General features: G+C 48.0%; 1 protein-coding gene across 1 annotated transcript; it reads right to left on the bottom strand.

The window, feature by feature from the left end:
• Nucleotides 1–96: 96 nt before the first annotated feature.
• Nucleotides 97–21,011, bottom strand: LOC144175339 (ras-related protein Rab-38-like). The gene is made up of 6 exons (XM_077704419.1): nucleotides 20,943–21,011; nucleotides 20,336–20,467; nucleotides 18,858–18,960; nucleotides 18,340–18,515; nucleotides 3,565–3,708; nucleotides 97–222 (listed from the first exon to the last, which is right to left on the bottom strand). The coding sequence occupies exons 1-6, from the start codon at nucleotides 21,009–21,011 to the stop codon at nucleotides 97–99; spliced, it is 750 nt and encodes a 249-aa protein (XP_077560545.1).
• Between the last annotated feature and the right edge of the window lie 3,815 nt (nucleotides 21,012–24,826).

Consider the following 24,826-nt stretch of genomic DNA (forward strand, 5'->3'; position numbering starts at 1 on the left):
GCATCCTTTCTGCACCAAGACTGTACATGCATGTCTAAACTGACAGAATGGCTTCTTCCAAGGCGTCGGGAGTATTTCCTGCTTGCGGTCTTCTGGTCAGCAGCACGTTCTCCGAGGCACCGACTGCCCTAGTAGAGGGATGCCGTCGAGTGGCATGGACCTTTGCCCAGAGCAACGTTGCCCAGAGTCGCCCAGGTTCATCTCCTTCTGGTTGTGCAGAATCTGCGGGTTTCCAAGTAAAAGAAAGTTGGCTTAAAGCAAATTCAAATTCATATTTTGAGGGTTTGACGCACCGAAGCTACACCGGGGCTTTGGAGCAAGCTGTAGTGGAGGGCTCTGGATTAACTTTGAGGAACTGGGTATTTTTAATGTGGCCCGTAATCTCGACACGGGCGTTTTTGCTTTTTGCCACCACCTGAACTGCAGCCATCGTGGCCGGTATCGAACCCATGTCCATACCTGCCCACTCTTCCGAATGTTCCGTAAAATGTACGAATTTCGACCAGTCTTACGATTTTATGAATCTTGGCCGAAATTTTACGGAAAATATTTTGATTTTCGAAAAAAAAAGGGTATATCCTTCTCCGGGTGGGCTACGCATTAATGTCCGGGATTCGCTTCCACCTCGACCAGCCTGTTTAGAGCCCGTCGTTCGGGGGCCGGTTAGGACCTCCGTGTTCGCGTCGCTCTTCGTATGACTGCCGCGACCAATACACTACGACCTATGGCATGACCGCGGTAGGTGCTTTGCAGTGCAATGACGCGAAGCCGCGACAATACTGTACCGAGTGTTTGTAAAATCGTAAACGACAGAATTTGCTCCTCCTGCCTTGTTGCTTATTACTCTTCAAGACTTGCGAATTTCACTTATGGTTGCGAAAATGTGAGAGCGCTTGGCACAGAACGTTAATCCTTTTAAACTTATAAAAAATTAGTGTGCTGCCCCCCCCCTCCAGGGTATTACGAATTTCCAAGTCACCAGGTTGGCAGGTATGCATGTCCTTGGGCTCAGCAGCACAATGCCTTAGCCACTGAGCGACTTTGGCGGGTAGTTGGCTTGAAGCACTTTGTATCATGTGCACTTTGGCGAATGATTGCATCTTTGTCACGGCGAATCATGGTATCAATGATTGTTGCATTATAGCATTTTCATTGTTTGTATCATTGTCACGACGACTGTGTCAATTAGAGATCATGTTGAGTGAGTTTAAATAATGTGTTTAAATAAATAATGCTGGTCTGTGGCTAGCATTAATTATGCCCAGGATAATTAAAGTGATGCTTAAGTTACGTTCGTATGCTTTGGTATATGCTGCATGGCTGAAGCCCAATTATTCGCACTTCACAACTTGTGGTGAGAGCAGTCTTGATTTTTGCCCAACCCGCCCAATTGGCCCCACCTACCTACTGCAGCAAGTAGCTCTTAATTAATAATTCCTAGTGGTAATTTTCCTTGACAGTCCAAACTACTACTGCTTTCTGCATAGTCAGGGTCAGTGTTAATAATTCCTAGTGGTAATTTGTTTTCTTTGTTCAGCTCCAATAAACGTTTTTTTCCTCCTTTTCCTCCTAGTAGTAACTGCACGGTATAGGATGTAGCTCTACAGATGGCTATTTCTGGGCGCAACTTTAGTGATGATTGGTGTTACATCCAGACATAATGCTAGACAGTTACCATTGCATCCAGACCTCACTTCTGCTTTACAACTCGCAGTGAGAGCTATCTATCTTGATTTTTGCCCAACTTGCCAAACGACTACGATTCACTGATAACTATTTAATAATAGTTACACATGGTCGATATAACTCTAGCAATGCATATGTGTGGATACAACTTTAGTGATGATTACAGTCACATCTGTAACGCTGGACAAACCCGAAAAACTAACAGCCCCTCCCCCATTACACCCAAAACAGAAAAGTATGAGACGCCATAGTTTCATTGTTGCCTGATCTGTAGGGAAATAATTACAGCTGTTTACTACAATGACACTTATCGAATCTATTCCACATCTATGTTCGAAAAAAAAAAATCTCCACTGTCTTATACTCTAGTGCCCCGTTAATAAGAAAGGTCAAAGACCTTTCCTTGGAGAACGCCACGGGAACACCTGAATTATGAAAGCTTCAAGGTGACACTACAAACGCATGCACAGCCAGCATTGAATCATAAGAACGCCACCGGGCAGCAAGACTGAGCATGTGTAGCACGATAAAGGAACAATCTAGTGGTCTGGTCATGGCGGCTGTCATCTCTCCTGTTGGGTAACTTTCAAAGGAGTTTGCAACCTAGCTCTGAGGGTTAGTGGCAAAGACTCTTGCACACTCTCTAACGTTGTTAATCTCTACATAGCATATAGTTACTGAATGGCGTTATTTCCAAGAGATTTGCTCTCCGTATAATTCTGTTAGAATCACTTCTCAGTTCTTTTATCCAGAATTTTTGCACTGCACTGTACTATTCATGGGATTCATCGGGGTTACGTAGGCTGAGAAAGTTCTGTTGTCTGTCAATGAAAAAAACAGCTGCAGATTAGGAAGTGCTCTTTGGGATGGGTTTATATCTTCAGGCAGCAATTACCGAATGTGCCTCAACCACCAGCCAGAGCCCGCCTTATCCCCTGAGGAACTCAACTAAGGGAAGTAAACTCCGTGGGCATTAACCATTTTACTGCCAACAAGATCATCGCAATTAACTCACACTACTCCACCCCACTCTAGGCTTGAACATAACGTGGCACATTTGTGTGCTTATTTCACATTTTTAGCAGGAAGTCTTCAGCAACTTGAAACTTGGTTGCCACTCCGACTGGAAATGCTCATCTCATCTTGAATGTGCAGGAAAGGTGTGTGCCGTCCCTGACGGACCGTACGCTGACAATGCTGTCTTGAAGTTTAAATCCCTCTTGGGTGAAAATTGCCAGGGTTTCTGCGCTAAACTATCTGTCGAAGGTTCTGAGGGGTGAACATTATAACATTCCAAACGGAGTTAGGGTAGGAGTAAAGAGTTAGGTCATCGAGCATTCAGGAGTATAAGTCACCTTCACAACTTCAGCGGACATTGAGTATTCTTTATCGGCATAGACTGAAAAGAGGCATTACTTTGAGCCACAAAACATTGTATATGTAATGGTGCTGATTTTTTATTGCTTTCAAATTGTAACAGTGTCAAATCAGTCTATTTTTGTAATTATGTTGAAATGGCAATGCTTGCCTCCTGCCATATATTTTCATGATAAACTAAAATGACTATCCCAAAGCACAAGACTGGTCCTCCGTGTCCACTGTAAATAGAAAATTTGCCCTGAAATGCGCTGCTGAAGCGAATGCCAACTGAGCGTGTAAATGTATAAACTATAGTATGTAACGCTATATATCCCTAAACGTCAATTTTTGTGCATATTATAGGGGCCTAAACCCCTGATTTTTCGTGCATAAGTTCCAGTCTGTAACCATGGTACAAACACAAGACGTACTAATTTCTGTTTCAGTGCAACAGCAGCCTCTGTATAAGTGAAGCACAATCGGCAAAACATTCTACGTGCTCACTCAGCATGTAGATACCTGCGTTATAAGGGATCGAGCTGCCTCCTCGATGTTCAGGTTCTCCTTGGCTGACGTGAGAAACCAACTGGCAAAGTTGTTCTCCTTGCAGAACTCGTTCATGGCGCTCGAGTTGTTCACAATGCCCTCTTTAGACATGTCACACTGCAAGAGAAACGAAAAAAAAAAACGTGAACTGTAGTCTAATACCAAGTACTGCAGCTACTCACAGTGGTCACTCGGGCACTCCAACAAATGTTTTTTCCAGTGGAACCCTGATGATACGTCCCCCGGACTTACGATGACCCGCTTCTTACGACGGATCACCGCGGTCCCGGCAAACTCCCCATAGAAACAACGCATTAAAAATCCCAATGGAAAGACGCTCGGGTGCGGGCGGTCTGCTTTATACGACGGACCCTGGCACCGTTAAACCGGCTTTTTTCTCCTATTTTACCCCACTTCACCGCCTTACCCCAACCTTTCTTTACTCTAAACCCCCGTTTAACGCGGCTTGATGACTCTGCACGCGCGCCAGAACCCTTGCTGAACAGACGCACGCAAGGAGGCGGGTACTCGTGAGCGGGAGGTAACCTCCGATGGCCCCACGCGACAGCAGTACGCCAACGCGCCAACCGCGAGAAGTCGAAGTTCAGGTGGCAGGCGGACTGAATTTGGAGCTCCCATCTACGATGCATTTATGACGCAACCCCGCGGTGATGACCGTTCACCACACGCTCGATCCAAGTTTCTTCCTTTCACGACGCTCTCTCAGCCTACATTTCTGCACTCTGCTTATCAGTGCCTTTCAAAGCCACGTTGCCACTCCTCTCCTTTCGTTTCTAGGGTGTCTCAATCCACGCGCGCCCGCCGAAAGGCTGGAGACACGTATTCGTTGGCCCCGCCATTTTGGGTCGCTAACTGGCCGCCGCAGCAAGTCACTGTAGCAAGGCCGCGCTATAATTTTCGCCGCAAAGCGATTTGCTCACGAAGTTTGAATCGTCTTATCCATTGCGCGTTGCTGAGCATTGTGGGAAACGAGAACAGATATGCGTTGAGCACTTTGACGTAATAGCGACGGCACGGCACCGTTCAAAAGGGCGTTGCCACCCTGTACGGGAGCTTTTTTTTTACCTCCTCTTTTTACAATCGTTCGTTTCGCTTAGCCTTGGCAGTTACAAACTCGGTTTCGCCCGTTCAATTTGCTCACCACCTCAGCCTTATCTATCTCGCGCAAGGCAAGGGGCTGAGCTATAAATAGCGCCAAACGGCACGGATGTCGCACAGCGTGGGGTTCTTGGCTGGCGGGATAGCTCATCTGCCGTGAAGGGGAGGGGCTCACAAATTTTGTTGTAAAACTTGTGATTTCAGCTAAACATGCGCAAATCACGCAAGAACGCGATAAATATGGTAGTTTAAATAGGTTCTTAGCCCACCTGTCGCGTGAGACCGTCTACTAGGCCGCAATTAACCCACACCCCGGTCGTACGACACCCCGGTCATACGACGCTGCCTCGGAGTCCCTTGAAAGTCGTATTATCGGGGTTTAACTGTACCAGATATCTAATTACACTTGTTCTAAAAATTAGACCGTTTGGATCGCCATCACAAGTCTATACTCGCTATCGAGGTCAAGGGTGCTTTTGACTATGCCAAGCGTGAAAAGATCCTCGAAAATCTGCAAATTACCAATTGCGGCCCCAAAGCTTACAATTACGTTCGAAACTTCCTCATGAATCACAAGGCAACGGTGGGCATCGGCAACCTTGGAGGCGCAAAATTCCACCTACCAAAAAAAGGCACGCCCCAAGGTTCAGTGGTCTCCCCGCTGCTTTTTAACATCGCCATGCTGCGCCTGCCAGAGTAACCTCAGACTATCGAAGGATTAAGAAAGGCTCTTTACGCAGACGACCTCACGCCGTGGATGAGAGCGCCTACAACTGGGAGACAACAGCACGCTCTGCTGGAGGCTATCGGCGTGATAGTAAACTACTTGGACTCTTGCGGCCTCCAGTGCGCTCCGGAGAAGTCCGAACTTCTCGTGCTGAAGGCTCGATTTCGAGGACGACCACCCAAACTTCTTGATCCGGATCCCAGCGTCTCTTTACGGAGTGGAAATTCCCAGGGTCAACTCCCTTCGTGTACTGGGTCTTACCATACACAAGGATGGATCGGGTGCAGCTAATCTTCCTAAGCTACAGCAAACGGTGACACAAGTCACCCACCTCGTTACAATAATCACAAATCAGTGAAGGAGGCTCAAAAAACAAGACACGTTAAGCGCTAACCACATGGAGCGATTTTTGCAGCGACGCGACTAGGATCCGCAGTCGCTGATCCGAAGTCGCTCGCCAAGGCAACCACATGACAGCGACGGCTCGAGCGACTGGGGATGGACTGGGGAGAGCGACTGACGGCGATTTCAATGTTGCCGCACTGCGCATAGTGACGCGCTTGGTACGCTGGTTGTTTACAAACATTTTTTTGTTCATTTGTCATAAAAACCATGACTAAAAAGTATTGCGCCCTTCTACCTTGCTTTTTGCACTTCATTACATCTCTAAAACTGGTTTGGGTTAGCGATAGCGCGCGCTTTTCCTTCTGCGCCTCGTCTCTCGGCTCCAACATGAACGCCGTGAAGAATTCGCTTTCTTGACGTCGTTTTTGCCACACGGGTCTCACCCAGTGTGTGCGGGAGCCTGCTTGCTTCTGCTTCAGCATGTACACAAGCTTTGCCATGCAAAGCTTTCTTTGCCGCTGCATCACGCAAACGCCGTCCGTGCGGATCTCCTTCCCCTCCCGTTCTCTTCCAAACCGGAGGTTGCGTGCTTACGTAGGGGCTCTCCTATTGGCTAGTCGCTGAGGCCACTTCCTGGAGGCGAGCGACTGTTTCTGGCGACCCAGAACCGAGCGATTCGATGAGCGACTTGGTCCGCGGCGAAAAGTAGTTCTTCGCTAGTCGCGTCGCTCCCCAAGTCGCTTGCAAAATCGCTCCATGTGGTTAGCGCTTTACGAATCATTCGAGCATTAACAACCAGTAGGATGACGTATGGAATACCACACTTACCTTAAAAAACGCCGAAATAAAAAAAAATTGGACATAATTATTAGGAAAGCAACCAAGACTGCTCTAGGCCTTCCTTTCATGGCATCCACCGACAAACTGCTTTAAATTAGGCGTACATAATACGTGGGAGGAGATGGTCGAAGCCCACAAAGCCAGCCAACTCGAACGCCTCAAGCTCACTCCTATAGGCAGAGCAGTACTCCGCTTTCTACATCGCGGACACTGACCAAAAAGCGGGACTATCATCAGAACTCCGAGAGACAATCTACATGCACTCCACTTACCACAATAAAAGGAGACCGGCAAGACCGAAAGCACTCCTCCGAAAATATGAAAAAGATCGCAACACCAGATACACAGACCACCCGAAACAGCGCTTGACAACACGACAACGTGGAGGAGGGGACACAAGACGGCGCTGACTCTCAACTAAATCTTTATTCGGAAGAAAACACCACACGTGTCTCTAAACGTCATCCCGACACAGCGGTGCGCCAACACTCTTAACCTAGCCCATCCCCCCCACCCCTCCCCCGCCAAAAAAAAAACACTACCTAATCGCTATGGTGTTGTGCCGCTGAGCCCAAGGACGCGGGTTCGATTCCCGACCGCGGCGGCCGCTTTTCTAATGGAGGCAAAAAGCCCGTGTGTTGGAGATTTCGGAGCACGTTAAAGATCCTTAGGGGTCAAAATTAATCCGGTGCCCTCCCCAAGGATACGCCTCATCGTCTGTGTAGCATCGGCGCGTTAAACATCATAATCAATCAATACAAAAATAACAGTTCAAATGAACTGGTTTGAGCTATTTGGAGGCATGAGTTAACCTGGGTAGAATCATTGCAGCTTTTCCGTATTTTATTTTCTGAATCATGCCCACAAGAACAATAGTTTGCGCGACATGAATTATTTCTTTCGTTACAGTTTAGCCTGAAAGATGCGGAAGAGTCAGATTCATTTTGCTCTAATTATTTTTATAACCACTAAATCTTCGCAAACTTGCTTGTCTTTTTTTATAGTGTTTGTAAAAGGTTTAACTTTGACGGGCTTTGGATTTTGCAAAATATCAGAGCTGCCCGTGGAGTGGGAAGGGCTTGCGTGAATGTTTGAGTAAAAAATGTCGTTCGCATAAGCCATCAGGCGGGCAAACCAATCAAGACGACGCATCCGCTTACATTTCATGGATACAGGGGCCCTATTACCGTTCTCTCATAGACTTCCTACGAGGCGAACATTTTCATATTCATCTAATCCCTCTTCCTCATCATCTGATCACAGTGCCTCAGGCTGTGGCAAAATGAACGCTGTAAAATGGCGTAACGTTGGGGATAAGTATAAAGAAAGCGCGAAAGAGCTTAATTAAGTCACTAATCACGAAACACGCATTTTTTAATCCACCCAGAAAATTTTCACCCTCTGCAGTTGAAAAAGAAAGCAAGAATAAAACGTGCAATATGCCCCCATGCCGACCCATCAAATCGAATAAAATGTACTTGTCATCAATTACATATGGCTTTGTCTTACGCTCGACAAAGAGACAATTTCTTTGAATGCAGAAAAGTTTCCATGCTGAAAAAAATTACGCTTGAACTTCATCATTTTTTCCATTTGCGAGGTATAAGCAAGTTGAATATACTGAACTCAAATTAATGAAAACACGGTGATGAAGTGAGCGCTAGCCCGTTTAACCCTCAGCACAAGGCGTAATTGTATACGTTGCCTGTTTGTACTGGTCTTGATGTTTAAAGTAAGTGAATTTAAATGCGCAGGGACGCTTCTGAGGGCTCTTTGGACCAAAACAGTACCGCTAAATTAAAAGACTACCGGTAAGCAGGGCAGCGAAAACAGCTCGCCCTTCAACCAGGGTTTCCTCCACGCACAGTAAACGTGGTATCGGCTGCCGTGTCAAGGTCACCTGTGGTTGCCTGTTTTTATCTGAGTCCATCTGACGCTTGCAAGATCATCATTTATCATTCATTCATGATTTAATCATTTTAGTCAACAATATATAGGCTTACTTTACGTAAGTTACTGCACTGCTGAATGGTTGTCCACAGTTTTTACCACATAGAGTAAGCGAGGGGCGAGGGAAGGACAAAATAGGCGGGGATTGTATTTTAGAAAGCACAATAAAATAGAAGACATGTGATCCAGAACATAATATAATTATGTCCGTAAATAGACCGCCAGCACAAACTAGAGAGTTATAACAAACAGCTTCGAGACCGGCGTCTGTATATAGAGAAAAAACAAAATAGTTCTCATCAGCATACATGGAGCTACAGAGTTCAGCGATGATTAGGAACAAAGTGCGAGCAAACCATCACATCTTAGCGATATGCAGTGCATTTATCGTAGTCGATTTTGCCCACAAAATGCCCCAGTGATGAAGACGGCGCTGCCCGCCCGGTGATGTTACCGGATTCGTTGTTGCTGGGTCTTCTCCGCATCTTGGGGGCACTTCCTTGGAGTCTTGGGCAGCTGTTCATAATGCACTTGACGTCGGACATAGCTGGAAATTTAACGAGCAACAGATAAAAGAGGACGTAGATTGCATTCGGCAAATTTTGTCGTATCAGCACCTTGAGCAGGTAGCCGAAGTCGAATCCGTCGTGAAAGGCGAGCCGCCTGCCGTTTCCGGACAAGGCGACACCAGAGGACGCGAAAGGTTCGGTGCTCAGGTCAAGGTCATCCTCTTCGTGTTCCTTAGACTGTTTTACAGATGTGAAGAGTGGTCGGATGGAATCGTTGTCGCATCTGTCTGTCTCGGTATAGAAACGGCTGCTACAGCTTGGGACGGGGTTGCCGCCTCGGTCAGGGAAAGTCATGCCCACCGGGATGGTATTCATCAAGTTGACGTTGTCGCGTACCAGGGAGTACTGGTAATGATATGGGCGCACCTGGGACTCGTGAGGCCACTGCAGGACGCCCGGGAACTCCGTGTCCATGGCGGAGTAGTGGTGTGTCTGCACTAGGTGCGCGATGGTGTCCAACCCTGGCTCCAGGTTGGGTGGCCACACGAGTCGTTCGGTTCCGCGGAACTCGCTGCGGGCGTCGGGCCCGCTGTTGTCGCTGTTAACACGGCCAGTTCCAGCGTTGTTGACCGGGTGGCGGCCAGATTCGAAGTTGGAACGGAGCATGGCAGACGTGTTCCGAGACGCAGCTGTTGCGTGGAATTCGGACCTGCTGTGTGCACGAATGCGATGACGAAGATGATGACGACGACAATACGATAATGACGATGATGATGTTCAAGGGTGAACGCACATACCCGACCGGCGTTCGTTACCGCGTTGTTGTTCGGTTTTTTTAAGCATGCTTTGTCTTCAACGTGCAAATGCGCAACTGCTGATCTGATTAAAACCTACGAAACATGATGCACGTGAACAACGCAGACGTTGCTGCTTGTTCGGTTTCCTTCTAATTAATATTTAGTTCCCGATGGAGCGTATCAAGAGCTCCGAATACAGACCGTGTTTTAATTGCGACTCGAAACTGATTATTAGCCGTTATTTTTATGCAAAAATTGTTTACTATTCAGTAATTTTATGAACAGCGAAGGTCTTTAGAAAATCGCAATTTCTCGTGTCCGAAGTGAAGAATACCAAGAAATTGCCGAGCGCGCGCACGTGAGCGCGGGCTTCGCGGCGACCGACCGGCAGTTAACAAAACCAAGAAAAAAGCCGAGCGCTCGTGAGTGCGCGCCTCGCGATAATGCGCCCAGCATCCCTCTTACGGACCAAATATCGATTTCGTTATCGTATCACCAACAAACCATTCGTCAGGTTGATTCGCTAAAATATCTTGGGGTCATATATGACAGAAAATTGAATTGGCGCCTACACATTGAACATATATCTGCAAAAGGCTCCCGTGCTGTGGCTCTACTGAGGGGTCTTAGCCACAAAAGAACAGGTCTGAGGGCAGATACGCTCTTGATGATTTACAGCATGTATGTTCGACCAATTTTAGAATTTGGGTGTGTTGTATTCTCTGGCGCTGCGACATATAAGCTCATGCCTTTGGTGAAGCTGGAACGACAAGCTTTGCGTTGCTGCTTAGGCCTACCCGCTTACGTCCCGATTCGGGTATTGTACTTGGAGGCCGGAGTCCCAACTCTGAATTCCAGGTTCAAATATCTCACCATCAATGCATTTGCAAAGTTCCTAGAGTCACCGCTGGCCAGATCACAGGCTGTGTTTGTCCAACACGCATTTGCGTTTTTCGGCTCTAATTGGTCTCGTATCCGGCGCCCGCAGGTCATTTTTGCCAATTCTTTACTTCAACCATTAAACTCCACGCTCCTATCAGTTCCCGTTTTACAGTCTCAACCCACAGTAGTGGAGGTTTTTTTTGATAACATTTTCCCAAAACATGCTAAGTTGCTTCCAACCAACTTAATTAAAAACATTCTCCTGGCTCACCAGTCTGAATATTCATCGCACGTGGTTATTGCAACCGACGCCTCTGGAAAAAATGAAAAAGTTGGGGTGGGTATCTTCTCTCCGGCATTGAATTGGTCTTTTTCGTTGCGTCTTCCAGATTATATTCCCATATTTTATGCAGAATTTCTGGCTATTCTTCTTGCTGTTCTGAAACTCGATTCGGCGCAAACTTCAGTGATGATACTCACGGATTCCCTCTCCGTGTGCATGGTCCTTTCTTCAGAAACTGTCAGTCCCATGCTTAAAACTTTTTACTCTTTCGTTCCCACGCATGTGCGGGCAATTAGGCTTGTCTGGCTGCCTGGCCACTGTGGATTAGCCCTTAATGAAGCCGCGGATACATTAGCGAAAATGGCATTGTCGTTACCTATTGTGGAGGTGCTTCCCCCGTTTGCTTGCGTGTTGCTAGCCCGTTATCGGCAATACCTGCTGGCCCAGGACGTGTCCGATCACGGGCTGCACACCTCTCCGGAACTGGAACACCTCAGGTTTCGGTGGAAAAGAAGCCTCTGCCAAACTCGCTCGTGCGAAGTTTCGCTGACTTCGTTTCGGTGTGGTGTTCCCCCACTTAACAGGTATCTATACCGGGCAGATGTAGCAACCTCACCCTTGTGCCACTTCTGCCATGAAATTGAATCGGATGAGCATTTCTTCCTTTTTTGCCGCCGATTCTCGCATCACCGGAGAAGGCTGCTGGAGGCTCCCCTGCGGCGTCTTGGAATGCCACTAACCTTGCCAGTGCTTTTGTCGTTTGGAGGCACGCAGCTAGGCCACTGCCATGGGGATGTCTGTCAAGCCATTCATTCCTTCACTTCAGAGACGGCTCGTCTGCCTTGTTGAAATGATTCTGATCAGGCTCTCTCGCTCCTCTTTCTTGTTCTATTTCTGTCTTCAACCTATATTCTAAATTCTTTCTTCGACTGCACCTTTTTGCCAATCTGGTTTTAAGTTAAAAAAAAAAACACACTCTTCTTGGCCAATCCCCCTGAGTGGGTATGCGCCACTTTATGGGCCACCACCACCACCCTACGCACGTTTGCAATCCTAGCATAGACTTAGGCACATTGGCCAAGGTAGGTCAAAAACAAAAACAGTCCTGTGTTCGCCGCAATCGTTGCAACCCTTGCGCTGGGCGAGAAATACTTCGGCGGTTGCCGTAATCGTAGCAACATTTCCTCCGAACGAGAAAGACATGTCATAGCGTACGCCCCTCAGAGGTGATGTTCAATGATTATCACTTCCAAAAAAGTGAGGGAAGCTCGCACTTATTGCACAAATGATAGAGTAAAGCACAGCGCACTGGGCAGTGTGGACGCCGACACAGCGCTGTGTCCGTCCACACTTTGCGTCCTGTTTCAGTGCGCTGCGCTTGAGTAATTCCTAGACTGCTTACCAAGGGCAAAGAAAGAGCGTATTAGGAGACAAACACTGCCATTTTCCGTCCTCCTATTTTTCGCTTTTAGTTGTGGCTCCCCATTTCCTCGGAGACACCCTCGCGCAATATATGCCATCACCGAGTATGCTAAATCAATCCATGAGTGCTTTGGGCACGCCGGTTCGATCGCTGTATTTGATGAATTGTGTTCTTTCAGGCACTTGACTTCAACCAGCATGGCTTTGCATCCTTGACGTGAGGACTTGACAGATCGGCGTCGACCTTGTTCCGAAAGTCCCAGAGTATGGATGCGAACACCCTCATCCGTCTCCAGTTTTGGGATATCGCTCGTCCGTTAAAACTACCGGTCCAAAGCAGAATTGTAGCATGAATGAAAGTATTTGTAGCATACGTATGCAGGTGCATTTGGTTCGCCCGTCCGTGTCTGTCTCACTTGCGTAGCGAAACAAATTCAACCCAAGGTCAGGTCAGGTATGCCCCTCGTGGTAACTTCCGTGGCGATTGAAATAAAATACTGTAACACAAAAAGATAGGAAAAAATTGCGTGACGGAGCAGAATCAAACGCTGTATTTGCAATGCTAGGTCTGTGCACTTGTTAAGCGTATTAGCATTCCTGTAAATTCAGCCTAATCGCGCGCCAAACTATTGGTATTTTCTTTTGTTTCTACTTTTAAGCATTTTTTAAATTTCGAAGCGTGACATTTCTATCATACCGCGCACGCGTTGTGCAGGCCAGGAGCGCTTCGGCAACATGACGCGCGTGTACTACGAGGAGGCTGTGGGCGCGCTCATCGTGTTCGACGTGACGGGGTCGCAGACCTTCGAAGCGGTGCGCAAGTGGAAGGCCGACCTAAACAGTAAGGTGCAGCAGCCCGAGGGGACCACCATTCCCTGCGTGCCTCTGGGAAACAAGGCATACACGCGCTCATGTGTCCGCACAGGGGCGTGTCAACGGACAGAAATTGAGCGAAGGGGGTGTCGCTATGGCTAACAACCTATGTTTGAATTTTCAAAGACGATAGTCTTTCTTGGGCTACTTAAACCCAGAAATCTTGGTCTGTCTGTATGTCTGTCTGTCCGTCTGTCTGTCTGTAACTCGATTCAGCCACCCGGCCAAAGTAAAATGCTTACTGCGCAATAGTCTTATACACTCACAGCCAAATGTACACGTCTAAGCCCGGTTTATATGTTCATACTTGTCAGCTTTGTTGAACAAGAACAAGACATTACGCAAATATAATACAGGAAATGAGTACACAAGGGATATTTACAGTGTTCCTTTATTAAAAAATTCATTGATGATTGGTTTTTCGATAGCAAATGATATTCTACATCTACTGCAGAAAACGCCGCCTCCTGGTGGCATACGAAAAATCACGCGGCAATGAAAGGTTCCACTAGCTAGGTTCCACGTTCTGCTTGGAACGCACGTGGAGCGCGGCCACGCGGTTCTATAAACCTTGTAGTCGGCCGCCTCCATTCGCGCGCGTCTCCGCCGTACTGCAGCGCTGGCATCGAGGAACCCGGCCTGTAGCAGTGTAACGCTGTAAATTCAAATCGCCTTGCGCAAATTTTAGTGTGTTTACCTTGGGATGAGCGCGACAGTACAGGAACAGCATGAGAGCTAAGCGGGAAAGCAAAGGGGGGCATTTCCTTGGCAAATGTCTACAAAGACTATCGTCGTTTGACGACATTTGCAACGAAAGGAGCAAATACGCGGCCATTTTTAATTTATTTTTTGTAAGAAGACTTGGGAGTAACTAGTTTGAACTGCGTGATTTTAGGTGGTGTGCATGGAGGAGGTGGTGTCCATGGTGTGCATGGTGGCGTGCATGGTGGTGTGCAACCAAAAGAAACATTGAAAGTGGAATCTGCTGCTATTGGTCTGCCATACTGGAGGGCTACGTAATAATTCAGGCGGCCTAGCGTGGGTCCCTTAACATGTTCCGAAATGGCTTCGAAATTGAATAGCCTTTCTTTCACTGCTTGTGTACGAGATTTCGGCGCACGATAAAGATCCCCAGGTGGTCAAAATTAATCGGGAGCCCTCCACTACGGCGCGCCTCATCGCCTGCGTTGCGTCGGCGCGTTAAACCCCACAATCAATCAATCAATCTTTCACTGCTGCAACGTGGCACCTACTCGGTTCTATGCCACCGCTTATGCTCCTCCCCTATCCCTCCGAATCCCCTCCTCCCCATCCCTCTTCCCCCGTCAACAGCCATATTTCTATCGTACGTTTTTCTTCCTCTGCTAATGTGCCCTGCTATCCTCCTCCTACACTTTTAATTCTCCCTCCCCCTCCAATACGCTTCCCTCGCACTCCACTTCTCTTCACCTCATACCTCTCTCCTCTGTTCTCTTGCCCCGACGCTTTCCTGCTCCTACCTCCAATGCCCTCTCTCCTTTACATTTTCCCCCTTATTATCCTCTCCCTTACCTTCCCCCTCGGGATCAACTCCCCTCCCATTGCCCTCTTCCGCTGCTATTCTCATTCATCTTCATTGCCTCTCTCCCTCCCCCTTTCCCCTCACATAACCCATCTCACATCTTCGTCCTCCCATTCCCTCACCATGAGTCCTCAATCAGTCCTCATATTTTCTATTTATCTTTTCTTATTCCGATTATTATTATTATTATTATTATTATTATTATTATTATTATTATTATTATTATTATTATTATTATTATTATTAATATTATTATTAAATTTTTATGGCGCAAGGCCGACTGAGGGCAAGAGGGCAAAGCCAAAGAATGGTTAGTTCGCTCAAGTGACATGAATGTAAAAGTAAATTATTTCAGTAAAGATAAACGAAGTAAAACACAAGGTAATGAAGATGACTGGTGTAAAGAGCCAGGTTGTCATGATGCGTGGTAAGAAATGAGATGTGAAAAATTCACATCAGTGAGAAACTTAAAAACACGCTTGATGGAAAACATGGGCTCGTCTCCTAAAAAGTATGATGGGTGAAGTGGGATGTGTTGTTTGTATAGTTGTGGAAAGTGTTTGCGTCGTGTTGTGTCAAGTGCCTTGCATTGAATGAGCATGTGGATTACGGATAGGGCCTCTCCGCACCCGCTGCACATGGGTCTTGGCGATCCAGTGAGCAGGTAGGAGTGTGTTACGTGTGTGTGGCCTATCCGTAACCTTGCTAAGGTCACTTCGGTGTGTCTGTTGTGGGAGTCAGTTGTGTATCGTCCCAAGTGTGGCTTTATTACATGTAGTTTGTTGTCTGACTCTTCACTCAGGTGTGTTTGCCATGTTTTACGTAGGTGTTGTCTGATGAGTGGCTTGATGTCAGTGTAGGGTACTGTTGCTATGTTTGGAGTGTTTCTGAGTGCAGCAGTAGCGGTCATTTTATCAGCCAACTCATAGCCAGCGATCCCAGCGTGGCCGGGATCACGGCAGATGGTCACATTCACGTCTGACGCATACGCTGACATGAAAGATTTACAAACCAGATTGACATAATTTTTGCAAGACCTTTGGGATGATAATGTACGCACGACGCTAAGTGAATCTGTGAAAAATGATGGACTTAGCGATATTATGTTCGGTAATGTGATTTAAAACAAGAAGTATACCATATGCTTCCGCCGTAAAAATGCTGGAATTCACATTCATGGTTTTATAAGCACTGAAGTTGGGTCTGTGTGCTGCACAACACACCGCAATGGACGTTTTCGAAGCATCACTGAAAAATTCTGCCACCCCATATTTCGCCTGGAGATACATGAAATGCTGCAAAATGGCAGTTGTGGCACCGTGTTTTTCTTAAATTGTGTAAGCGACAAATCATACAATACAGGGTGAAGATGCCATGGGGCTACACAATTAATGACAGATGTTTTGACGGTGTCTAAAAATGAGACCGAAATTTCGGAAGCCTCCTTCCTCGCCCTGAGGGAGAAAGGCACAGAAATAGATGGACGATTCACAAAAAGTTCAGATGCGGATGTATCGTTCATTATGCATTTAATGGGATGGTGAGACATTGATGAAACTTTAAATGCATATAGTAAATCGACATGCTTACGCTGGTATCCTAGGCACCATTTGTCACACTCGACGTACAGACTTTGCCCAGGGCTAGTCCGAAAAGCACCAGACGCAAGACGAAGGCCCAAGTGCTGCACTAGGTCGAGCATTTTCACAGCAGTTTCCCTTCCTGAACCATACACAACATTCCCATAGTCCAACCGCGAGCCTACCAGGCTGGTCCTTTTTCTTATTCCGCCGCCTCAGCTTTCTTCTATAATTATCTCCCCATCACTGCCCGCATTCCACCCCTTTCACTTCCCTTTTCTTATTCGCTTCTCTGTCTTCCCTTCCTTCTCAAGCCCACTCTTCCGCCTCCTCCTCCTTATTTATCTCCTCTCATTCTCCTCAGAATCTTCCATTCTCCTTTGCTACCCTCCTCTCTTCTCTTCCACTGCCCGAGATATTCCCATAGTTCCAATGGCACGACGTCATCAACCCGGCGCAAGACCACCGAGAGAAACAGGGCAGTCCATCACCCTCCTTGATGTATGTCCAGTAATTGGATGCGCTAAGCCCTGCACTCGACGCGCATGCTCTGCCCACCAGATTCCGGTTGCACGGTGAGCGCTGTCGCTGTGGTTCGCATTCGCGGCGCCGTACTGGGCAATGTCTCGTGCGTCATAGAGGCGCGTCAGAGCCAGAAAGAACTGCGTCAGAGCGCGGCAGTGTGGCGGGAAGGTATGGTTGGTGAGCCAGGAGAGAAAGTGAAATCTTTTTTTTCGTGTTTGTGTGGCCCCTGCTTTACGCAGAGGTGTAATATTTGGTATACGTTGTCGTGAAGGGGTACTCTAGCGATTGCGCGATTGAAATGGCGACCTTCGGACGCCTATTTAGGGCCCCTTTAAATAACAATGAAGCAAAGCTTGCACGGCGGGCCGATCCTCAAGTTCGAGAGGCAAAGCAATGCCATGATGCAGCATTCGTAGGAATCAACCAATGGACGAGCTCCCATTATACAGACCTCTCCCCCCCCCCCCCTTCAAGCTTACTTTGCCTCTACAACACCGTTCACGTGGCGAAGCCCACCTACCAAACATCAATCGTAATAGAAAAGAAATAAAAAAATGGCTGTGACTTAACCCAGCTAACCTTGGTTATGCAAAGAAAAAGCTTGGCTTAGTCTGTTGAAGTCTTGGGTTTCCTTGGTTAACCTTTGATGTGGCCGTATTGCCGACCATGACTAAAAGCCGTTCGGTCCCTTGCAACGCTCACGGGAAGAGGCCCGGCTAACGCGGCGTTCATTCACGGCGAACGCGCCGTTCCCCTTCGCCGGGCGCGAGACGAGTCACGTAGCCCGACACGACCTTCAGCGACGCATGCAAGGGAGGTTGGGGGGGTGGTAGGCTGCCGAAGAACTGATCGGCCGCAATCGCGGTGGCGGCCGCCGTTAATGCCGAGCAGACTGAAAACGGGGCCTTGAGCGCAGCGTCGAAAGTGGGCTCGGCGAATGACGCGATTCTTTTCAAAGGTGAACTTGCGCATTCGCGGCGAAACCACTCTAAGAAAGTAGTAAAGCTTTACTTTAAAATGTTCTCGCACAAGGTGAGGCCGGCCTTGGTATCTCTGGCTGGAATGATAGCTGCAGTGGCCGCGTTTCAGAGAAGGCCAAATTACGACCCTGAAGTAAAGTGAACTACCTGAAGTGCATGCTGCTCCGTCTCTGTGTGCGCAGGCTTTACCAGTCACAACAAACTAGTCGCTCTGTCCGACTGATCCAGTTCCTCAAGTTGGAAAGAGCGAGTAGAAACACCAACATACGTTGTTTCCCATAGCGACACACCCTTCGCTCAATTTCTGTCCGTTGACACGCCCCTGTGAGGATACATGAGCGCGTGTATACATTACCTTGTTCCCCAGAAGCACGCAGGGAATGCTGGTCCCCACGGGCTGCTGCATCTTGCTGTCCAGGTCGGACTTGCGCACCGCCCCGAAGGTCTGCGACTGCGTCACGTCGAACACGATGAACGCACCCACGGCCTCCTTGTAGTACACGCGCTTCATGTTGCCGAAGCGCTCCTGGCCTGCACAACGCGTGCGCGGTACGATGCCGCGCTTCGAAATTCTGTGCTGACGCCGCGCTGCCACCGATGTGAAAGAGGCTTAAAAGTTGAAGCAATAAAAGAAAGCACCGATAGGTAGGCGCGTCAATATGCTGAATTTACAGATTTCTAATACATTTAATCAGAGCAGAGACCTAACATTGTAAATACAAAATTTGATGCTTTGATTTTATTTCAATCGCAACGGAAGTTACCACGAGGGGCATACCTAATATGACCTTGGGTTTGAATTTGTTTCGCTGCGCAAGTGGGACAGATATGGATGGGCAAACAAAATGCACCTAAATATATGCTGCATTGGACCGATACTTTTAGGGGACGACTTATCAGCGATATCCCACGACTGGAGACGGATGAGGGTGTTCGCATTCCACTCTTGGACCTTCAGAGCAAAGTCGACGCCGATCTGTAAGCAGTTTAGGAATTATTCAGGCGCAGCGCACTGAAACAGGGCGCAGAGTGTGGACAGACACAGCGCTGTGTCTGCGTCCACACTGCACAGTGCGCTGTGCTTTACTCCATCATTGTTGCAATAAGTGCGAGCTTCCCTCATTTTTTTTGGAAGTGATAATCATTCGACGTCACCTCGGAGGGGCTTATGCTATGGCATGTCTTTTTCGTTCCGAGGAAATGTTGCTACGATTACGGCAACCGCCGAAGTATTTCTCGCACCGAGCAAGGGTTGCCACGATCACGGCAAACGCAGGACTTTTTCCGTTTTTTTACTTACCTTGGCCAATGCCCCTAAGTCTATGCTAGGACTGCAAACGTGCGTAGGGAATGCTGGGCATGTCTTCACTTCGATCATGTCATAATCGCTTCCGAGATTTTCTTAAGTATTAAGCCATGTGGTGAGGCCATATATGTCGGGAACTATTGTTAGGTCGGGGCACGTATCCACACTGCGGTTGCTACCCGTTTTATTGGGGAAGGATGTATCGTTTATCGTGCGCAGCTTAAGTGGCTCCATTGTATTGACAAGATTTTTACCTTTGGGAGAGTCAAAGTTATAATTCCATTCTGTGTGTTGGGCGTTCATATCCCCGAGGAGGATTACGTTATTTTTTGCGACTATATTCCTTGTTTCCCTAAAAAGTAGTTCTTTTTATTTGCGATAGAATGCCCGTTGGAATAAAAGCCTATTTACATGTAGAGATGGGTGCCCGTCTCTAGGAGGAAGGGAAGAAGGGAGCGGTGGTGGGGTCCCCTGAGCCACCACTAAAGGTCAGGGGGGGGGGGGGTCTTCTAGGATGGAGGCTTGTGCTTCTCAGGTGTCGCTTTATGGCTAAATTTAGTGCAGGACACGCTCATATTAGGTGGTCCGCATCAGCTTGTGCGGCAGGAGCTATGCAGAAGGGGCAGGTGTCATCAAACGGAGCATGGTAGCGTGGTGGCCACGCCCGGGTCACAGCAGGTGAAAGCGCCACTCCAACGCGAAGCCTGCGCAGAAAAACCTCTTCCCAGCGAGCAAGTCTACTGGGGAGGTCCGTTCCACTCGGTGGCATGAGGGCACGCGTGGCGCGACGCAGATCGTCCTTCCGTTGGAGAAAGTTTTCTATTGGACCGGTTGATAACATTGGCAGCGGCCGAGGAATAGACGTAGGGTGAAAAGCCCTATCCGCTGCAATGTGAGCGGGGAGCGTATTCCGCCGAACCCACAACAGCCGGAGAAGGCAGGGGTACGTGTGGATGTTTCTTGAAATAGCGCAATTGTTCGGTACTCGTCGTAAATCCCGTATCGCTGCCGTGGAGTCCGTATAAAGATGCAGGATGGAACCCACTGGGGCACGCGGTATGGCCGGCGTTAGTGCCTGGAGGCCATCCCGGATGGCCGTGAGCTCTGCTAGTAGTGATGGCAGGGTGCGGATGGTTTGGTAGACGGAAGTTTGAGAGGCGTCAGGGTAGACGGGACACTGCATCACAGTGGATAAAACGCCATCCTGGGCCCCAGCGTCCACGAAGGCCTCTACAGCCTCGTGCTGGGACTCCGCCGTCAGTAGTGATCCTCTCGCACATGCGTTTCCGGTAGATGGAGTGTGAAGTCGAGTCAGTGGTCGATTGGCAGTAACCTGGTGATACAGCCATGGCGGCCTGGTTACAGCGCGATCTGGTGAAGCAGGTAGGGAACAGCCCATATAATTAGCTAAGGCCGCTGCTTCCGCAACAAAAGTACGTTTGTGCAAACGGGCTGAGCGACGTTGTTCGACCAGTTCGTCAAGCGTGTTCAGCTGAGCCTCAGCTTGGGGCGATGGTATCGGGGTCATTCTAGGGAGGTAGGTGATGGTGCGCATTGCGGATCTGTTAATAGCCTCTACGGTCCCACTCCGCCTGAGTCATGTACTGGAATTGGGCCGGGTAAACCGGTCAAGGCTGCAGTACTGACCTCACCAGGAGCCGAGCCATCATGGAGCAGGAGCCACCAGACTTCTGCGAGATGCGACGAATTAGGTGAAGCATCTGGCCTGCTTTTTGTCGGGCACATCGAAGCCACATGGCAGCCGACCCAGACGCAGAAATTTCCAACCCTAGCACGCGAAGGGATGTGGCAGCACGTACGGGTTGGCCGGAAAGTTAGAATGTGAGGGGATAAATCGCCAGTTTGCGACGGCCTCAAGCATTGGCCACAGGCATAACGGCTGTTTTATCCGCTGAAACTGCCAGTCCAGCGTATTGGCACCATATCTGTGTGTCTGTCAGGGCTTGTTAAAGGCACACGATTTGGCGATGCAGGTCTGGGTGGACGGTCCATACCGTTATGTCGTCCGCGTAGACGAGGAAATGCAGGTGCGGTATGGAGCCAAGATTCCAGGCAAGCGACAACATCATAATATTAAAAAGGAAGGGCGAAATAACCGAACCCTGAGGTATACTCCGCGAACTGGTTTGAAGTGGTCACAGCCTGCCCCGCCGATTCGTATACAAAAAGATCTTTCAGTAAGAAAGGTCTTCATGGAAGCGCACACCTTCTCTGGTAGACAAAGGCTTCGGGGAGTTTCCAGGATCGCACCGGGGCTGACGTTATCGTAGGCCTTGTCCATGGCAAGGACTGTCCGCACTTTGTGTGAACGACCGTGGTTCGAAGTTCTACTTGTGGCTGGACGCTGGGCTTTATACGTTGAGCAAAGAAGCTCTTACATTTCCTTTGCATAGGTATTACTTGGACGAGCACGGCAGATGGGGATTTCGTAGAAAGATCGTATTTATTGCATGTAATGTCTTTTTTAGCGTACGTAGACACTCTGGTGTCTTGAGATGTATCAATTCTATTGTAGCCTCTTCGGTTGGTAAGACATCCTGCCTCTTGAATACATATAATGTTGGGCTTGACGTCCTTCTTTTCCATGTAGGCTTCTAGGAGATTTGTTTTCTTGTTAATGCTCCTACGGTTCCCCTGCCACATCACTAATTGTTCGTGCGTGTTTTTGAATTTAGGTGTCATGGTTAGGGCCGTACACTGCGACTACATCGTCGCCGCTTCCCGATTCCTCCAAAACATGGGCTATTATCAAGGGCATGTTGAACCCCGAAACAAGAAGGAGAGAGACGAGTCACCAACTCAACAAAGTGGCTCACAACTTCAAAGGTACTAATGACGAACTGATTTTGGCTATTAAAGAACGATTTGAACTGGGGCGGTATTCTCGAGTTTTGTCCCTTTTGCGTCCCTTTCAAAAGTGTCCCTTTTGGCGAGCCATGATTGGCTAAAAGCAAACAACCGGAAGTGACGTAGCACAAGCGCGGGAAACCTACTACCAACGCCCACTGCTTAACCGGAAGTACGTCACGATGAAAGGGACGCAAAAGGGACGTTTTCAAAAGGGACAGTTACGAGAATACCGCCCCTGGACCGAAATATCCCACCGGTACGCACGAACTATCAAGGTAGCCCATGACTTACTTGATAAAGAAATCTCCAAGGAAGAGCTACAGCAGGCTATATTGACCAGCAATAAGGAAAGCGCACCCGGTGCAGATGGAATAACAAACAGTATGCTAAGAAACCTAAACGATGCTCAAATAGAGGCCCTGGCTAAATACATAAACGATTTCTGGCTCGAAGATCGACTACCACCTCAGTGGAAACCCTCCACGATAACAGCTATACCCAAGCCGGGGAAACCCCTTGAAATAAAAAATCTAAGACCAATCTCTCCGCCCTCATGTGACGGCAAAATCTACGAAAGAATAATTACGGCAAGTCTTCAAAAGTACATAAAAGAACATCAACTTTTTCCGGAATGCATGATCGGTTTCAGGCAAGGACTGTCCACCCAGGCCGCCTTTCTACAGTTAAAACACGATATCGTAGACAACGATAACGACCAAGATCAAATAATCCTCGCACTGGACCTCAAAGGCGCCTTCGAAAATGTATCGCACGATTCTACCCTTAAGGCCGCCGAGGAAACACAATGCGGGGAAAGAACATTAGAAACTTCCTATCAGACAGAACAGCAACAATCGGCATAGGCAACACTCGATCCGACCCCTTTAAGGCACCAAACAGGGGCACGCCCCAAGGATCCATTATCTCGCCTCTTCTGTTCAACTTTTCTGCTCTGTTCGATGCACAGACAAATTAACATCCTATAGATTTCACCGAAAATCAATGCCTACGCCACACTTCAGCCTAACTGCTGAAGGAGCGAGAAATCTTATAAAAATACAGGCGAACACCTACTTACATACCCAAGTCCAGACTCTCACTTATGTTCGCCGAAAAGTATAATGAGGACTGCAAGTTATGTCACCAGAAGGCCGATTTATTCCATAAAGTTTGGAATTGCCCAATTACTTGGGACGAAAATAGCCACCAAACCTCATTAGAGTCACTTGGAGGAAGCCCTGTCCAGCTCGGACCCTGCACAGCAGCTTGCGCAGCTTAGTAGGGCCAGGGATGGCCAAATAGATTCTGGGGTCATGGAATTTAGATCCCACCCTTGATCTCTCTCCCTTTCCCTCACACCTTTTCACCAAATAAAGCTTACTACTACTACTACAGTAGTAGTAGTAGTAAGGGATTCTGGGCGGTCATCGAGAGCCGAGCACGCACGAGCGCACGGAATTTTCTTGATTTTGTTAACTGCCGGGCGGTCACCGCGAGGCCCGCGCTCACGTGCGCGCGCTCGGCAGTTTCTTCGTATTTTTAACTGCGGACATGACAAATTGCGATTTTCTGAAGAACAGAGGGTGAAGTGCAGAGGGTGAAAAGTTTCTGGGTGGATTAAAAAATGCGTGTTTCGTGATTAGTGACTTAATTAAGCTTTTTCGCGCTTTCTTTACACTTAGCCCTAACGTTACGCTATTTTACAGCGTTCATTTTGCCGCAGGCCATAGATGAGGCGCTGTGATTAGGTGATGAGGAAGAAGGATTAGATGAATATGAAAATGTTCGCCTCGTGGAAGAAGTCTAGGAGGGAACGATGATGTGGACCCTGTATCCACGCAGTGTAAGCGGATGCGTCGTCTTGTTTGGTTTTCCCGCCCGATGCTGTCTTACGCGAACGATATTTTTTTACTCCAACATTTACGCGAACCCTTCCCAATGAACGGTCAGATCTTATGTTTTGCAAAACCGAAAACCCGTCAAAGGTAAACCTTCTACAAAGTCCATTAAAAAGGCAAGCAATTTTGCGAAGACTTAGTGGCCATAAAAATAATTAAAGCAAAATGAATGTGACTCTCCCACTACTTTCAGGTTAAACAACAACAAAAGAAATAATTAATATTGCGGAAACTATTGTCCTTGTGGGGATGATTCAATTAAAAAAATACTTCAAAGCTTCAGTCATTCAACCCAGCATGACTCATGCCTCCAAATAGCTCAAAACAATTTATCTGAACCGTTATTTTGTATTGATTGATTATGATGTTTAATGCGCCGACGTCACACAGGTGATGAGGCGCGCCGTAAGGGAGGGCACAGGATTAATTTCGACCACCTCGGGATCTTTAACGTGCGCCGAAATCTCGAACGTACGGGCTTTTTGCCTCTATCAGAAAAGCGGCCGCCGCGGCCGGGAATCGATCCCGCGTCCTTGGGCTCAGCAGCACAACACCACAGCAATTGAGCCACCGCGTTGTGTCCGTTATTTTTTTAAAGTGCGTCAAAATAGCTTCGTCTAGGGTGCATCATTACTTCATATTTTCGGCAACAACAAAACTGGAATCGCAGGGGCTAAGTACGAAAATTCAAATTTTGGGGTCTAATGCTCCGACGCCAAACCCGGGATATGAGTCGCGCCGCAATCTCCGGATTAGTAGGGACCACG

This window comes from Haemaphysalis longicornis, unplaced genomic scaffold, assembly GCF_048455015.1.
Source record: "Haemaphysalis longicornis isolate Haplotype H1 unplaced genomic scaffold, Haemaphysalis longicornis Haplotype H1 scaffold_3, whole genome shotgun sequence".
NCBI lineage: Eukaryota > Metazoa > Arthropoda > Arachnida > Ixodida > Ixodidae > Haemaphysalis > Haemaphysalis longicornis.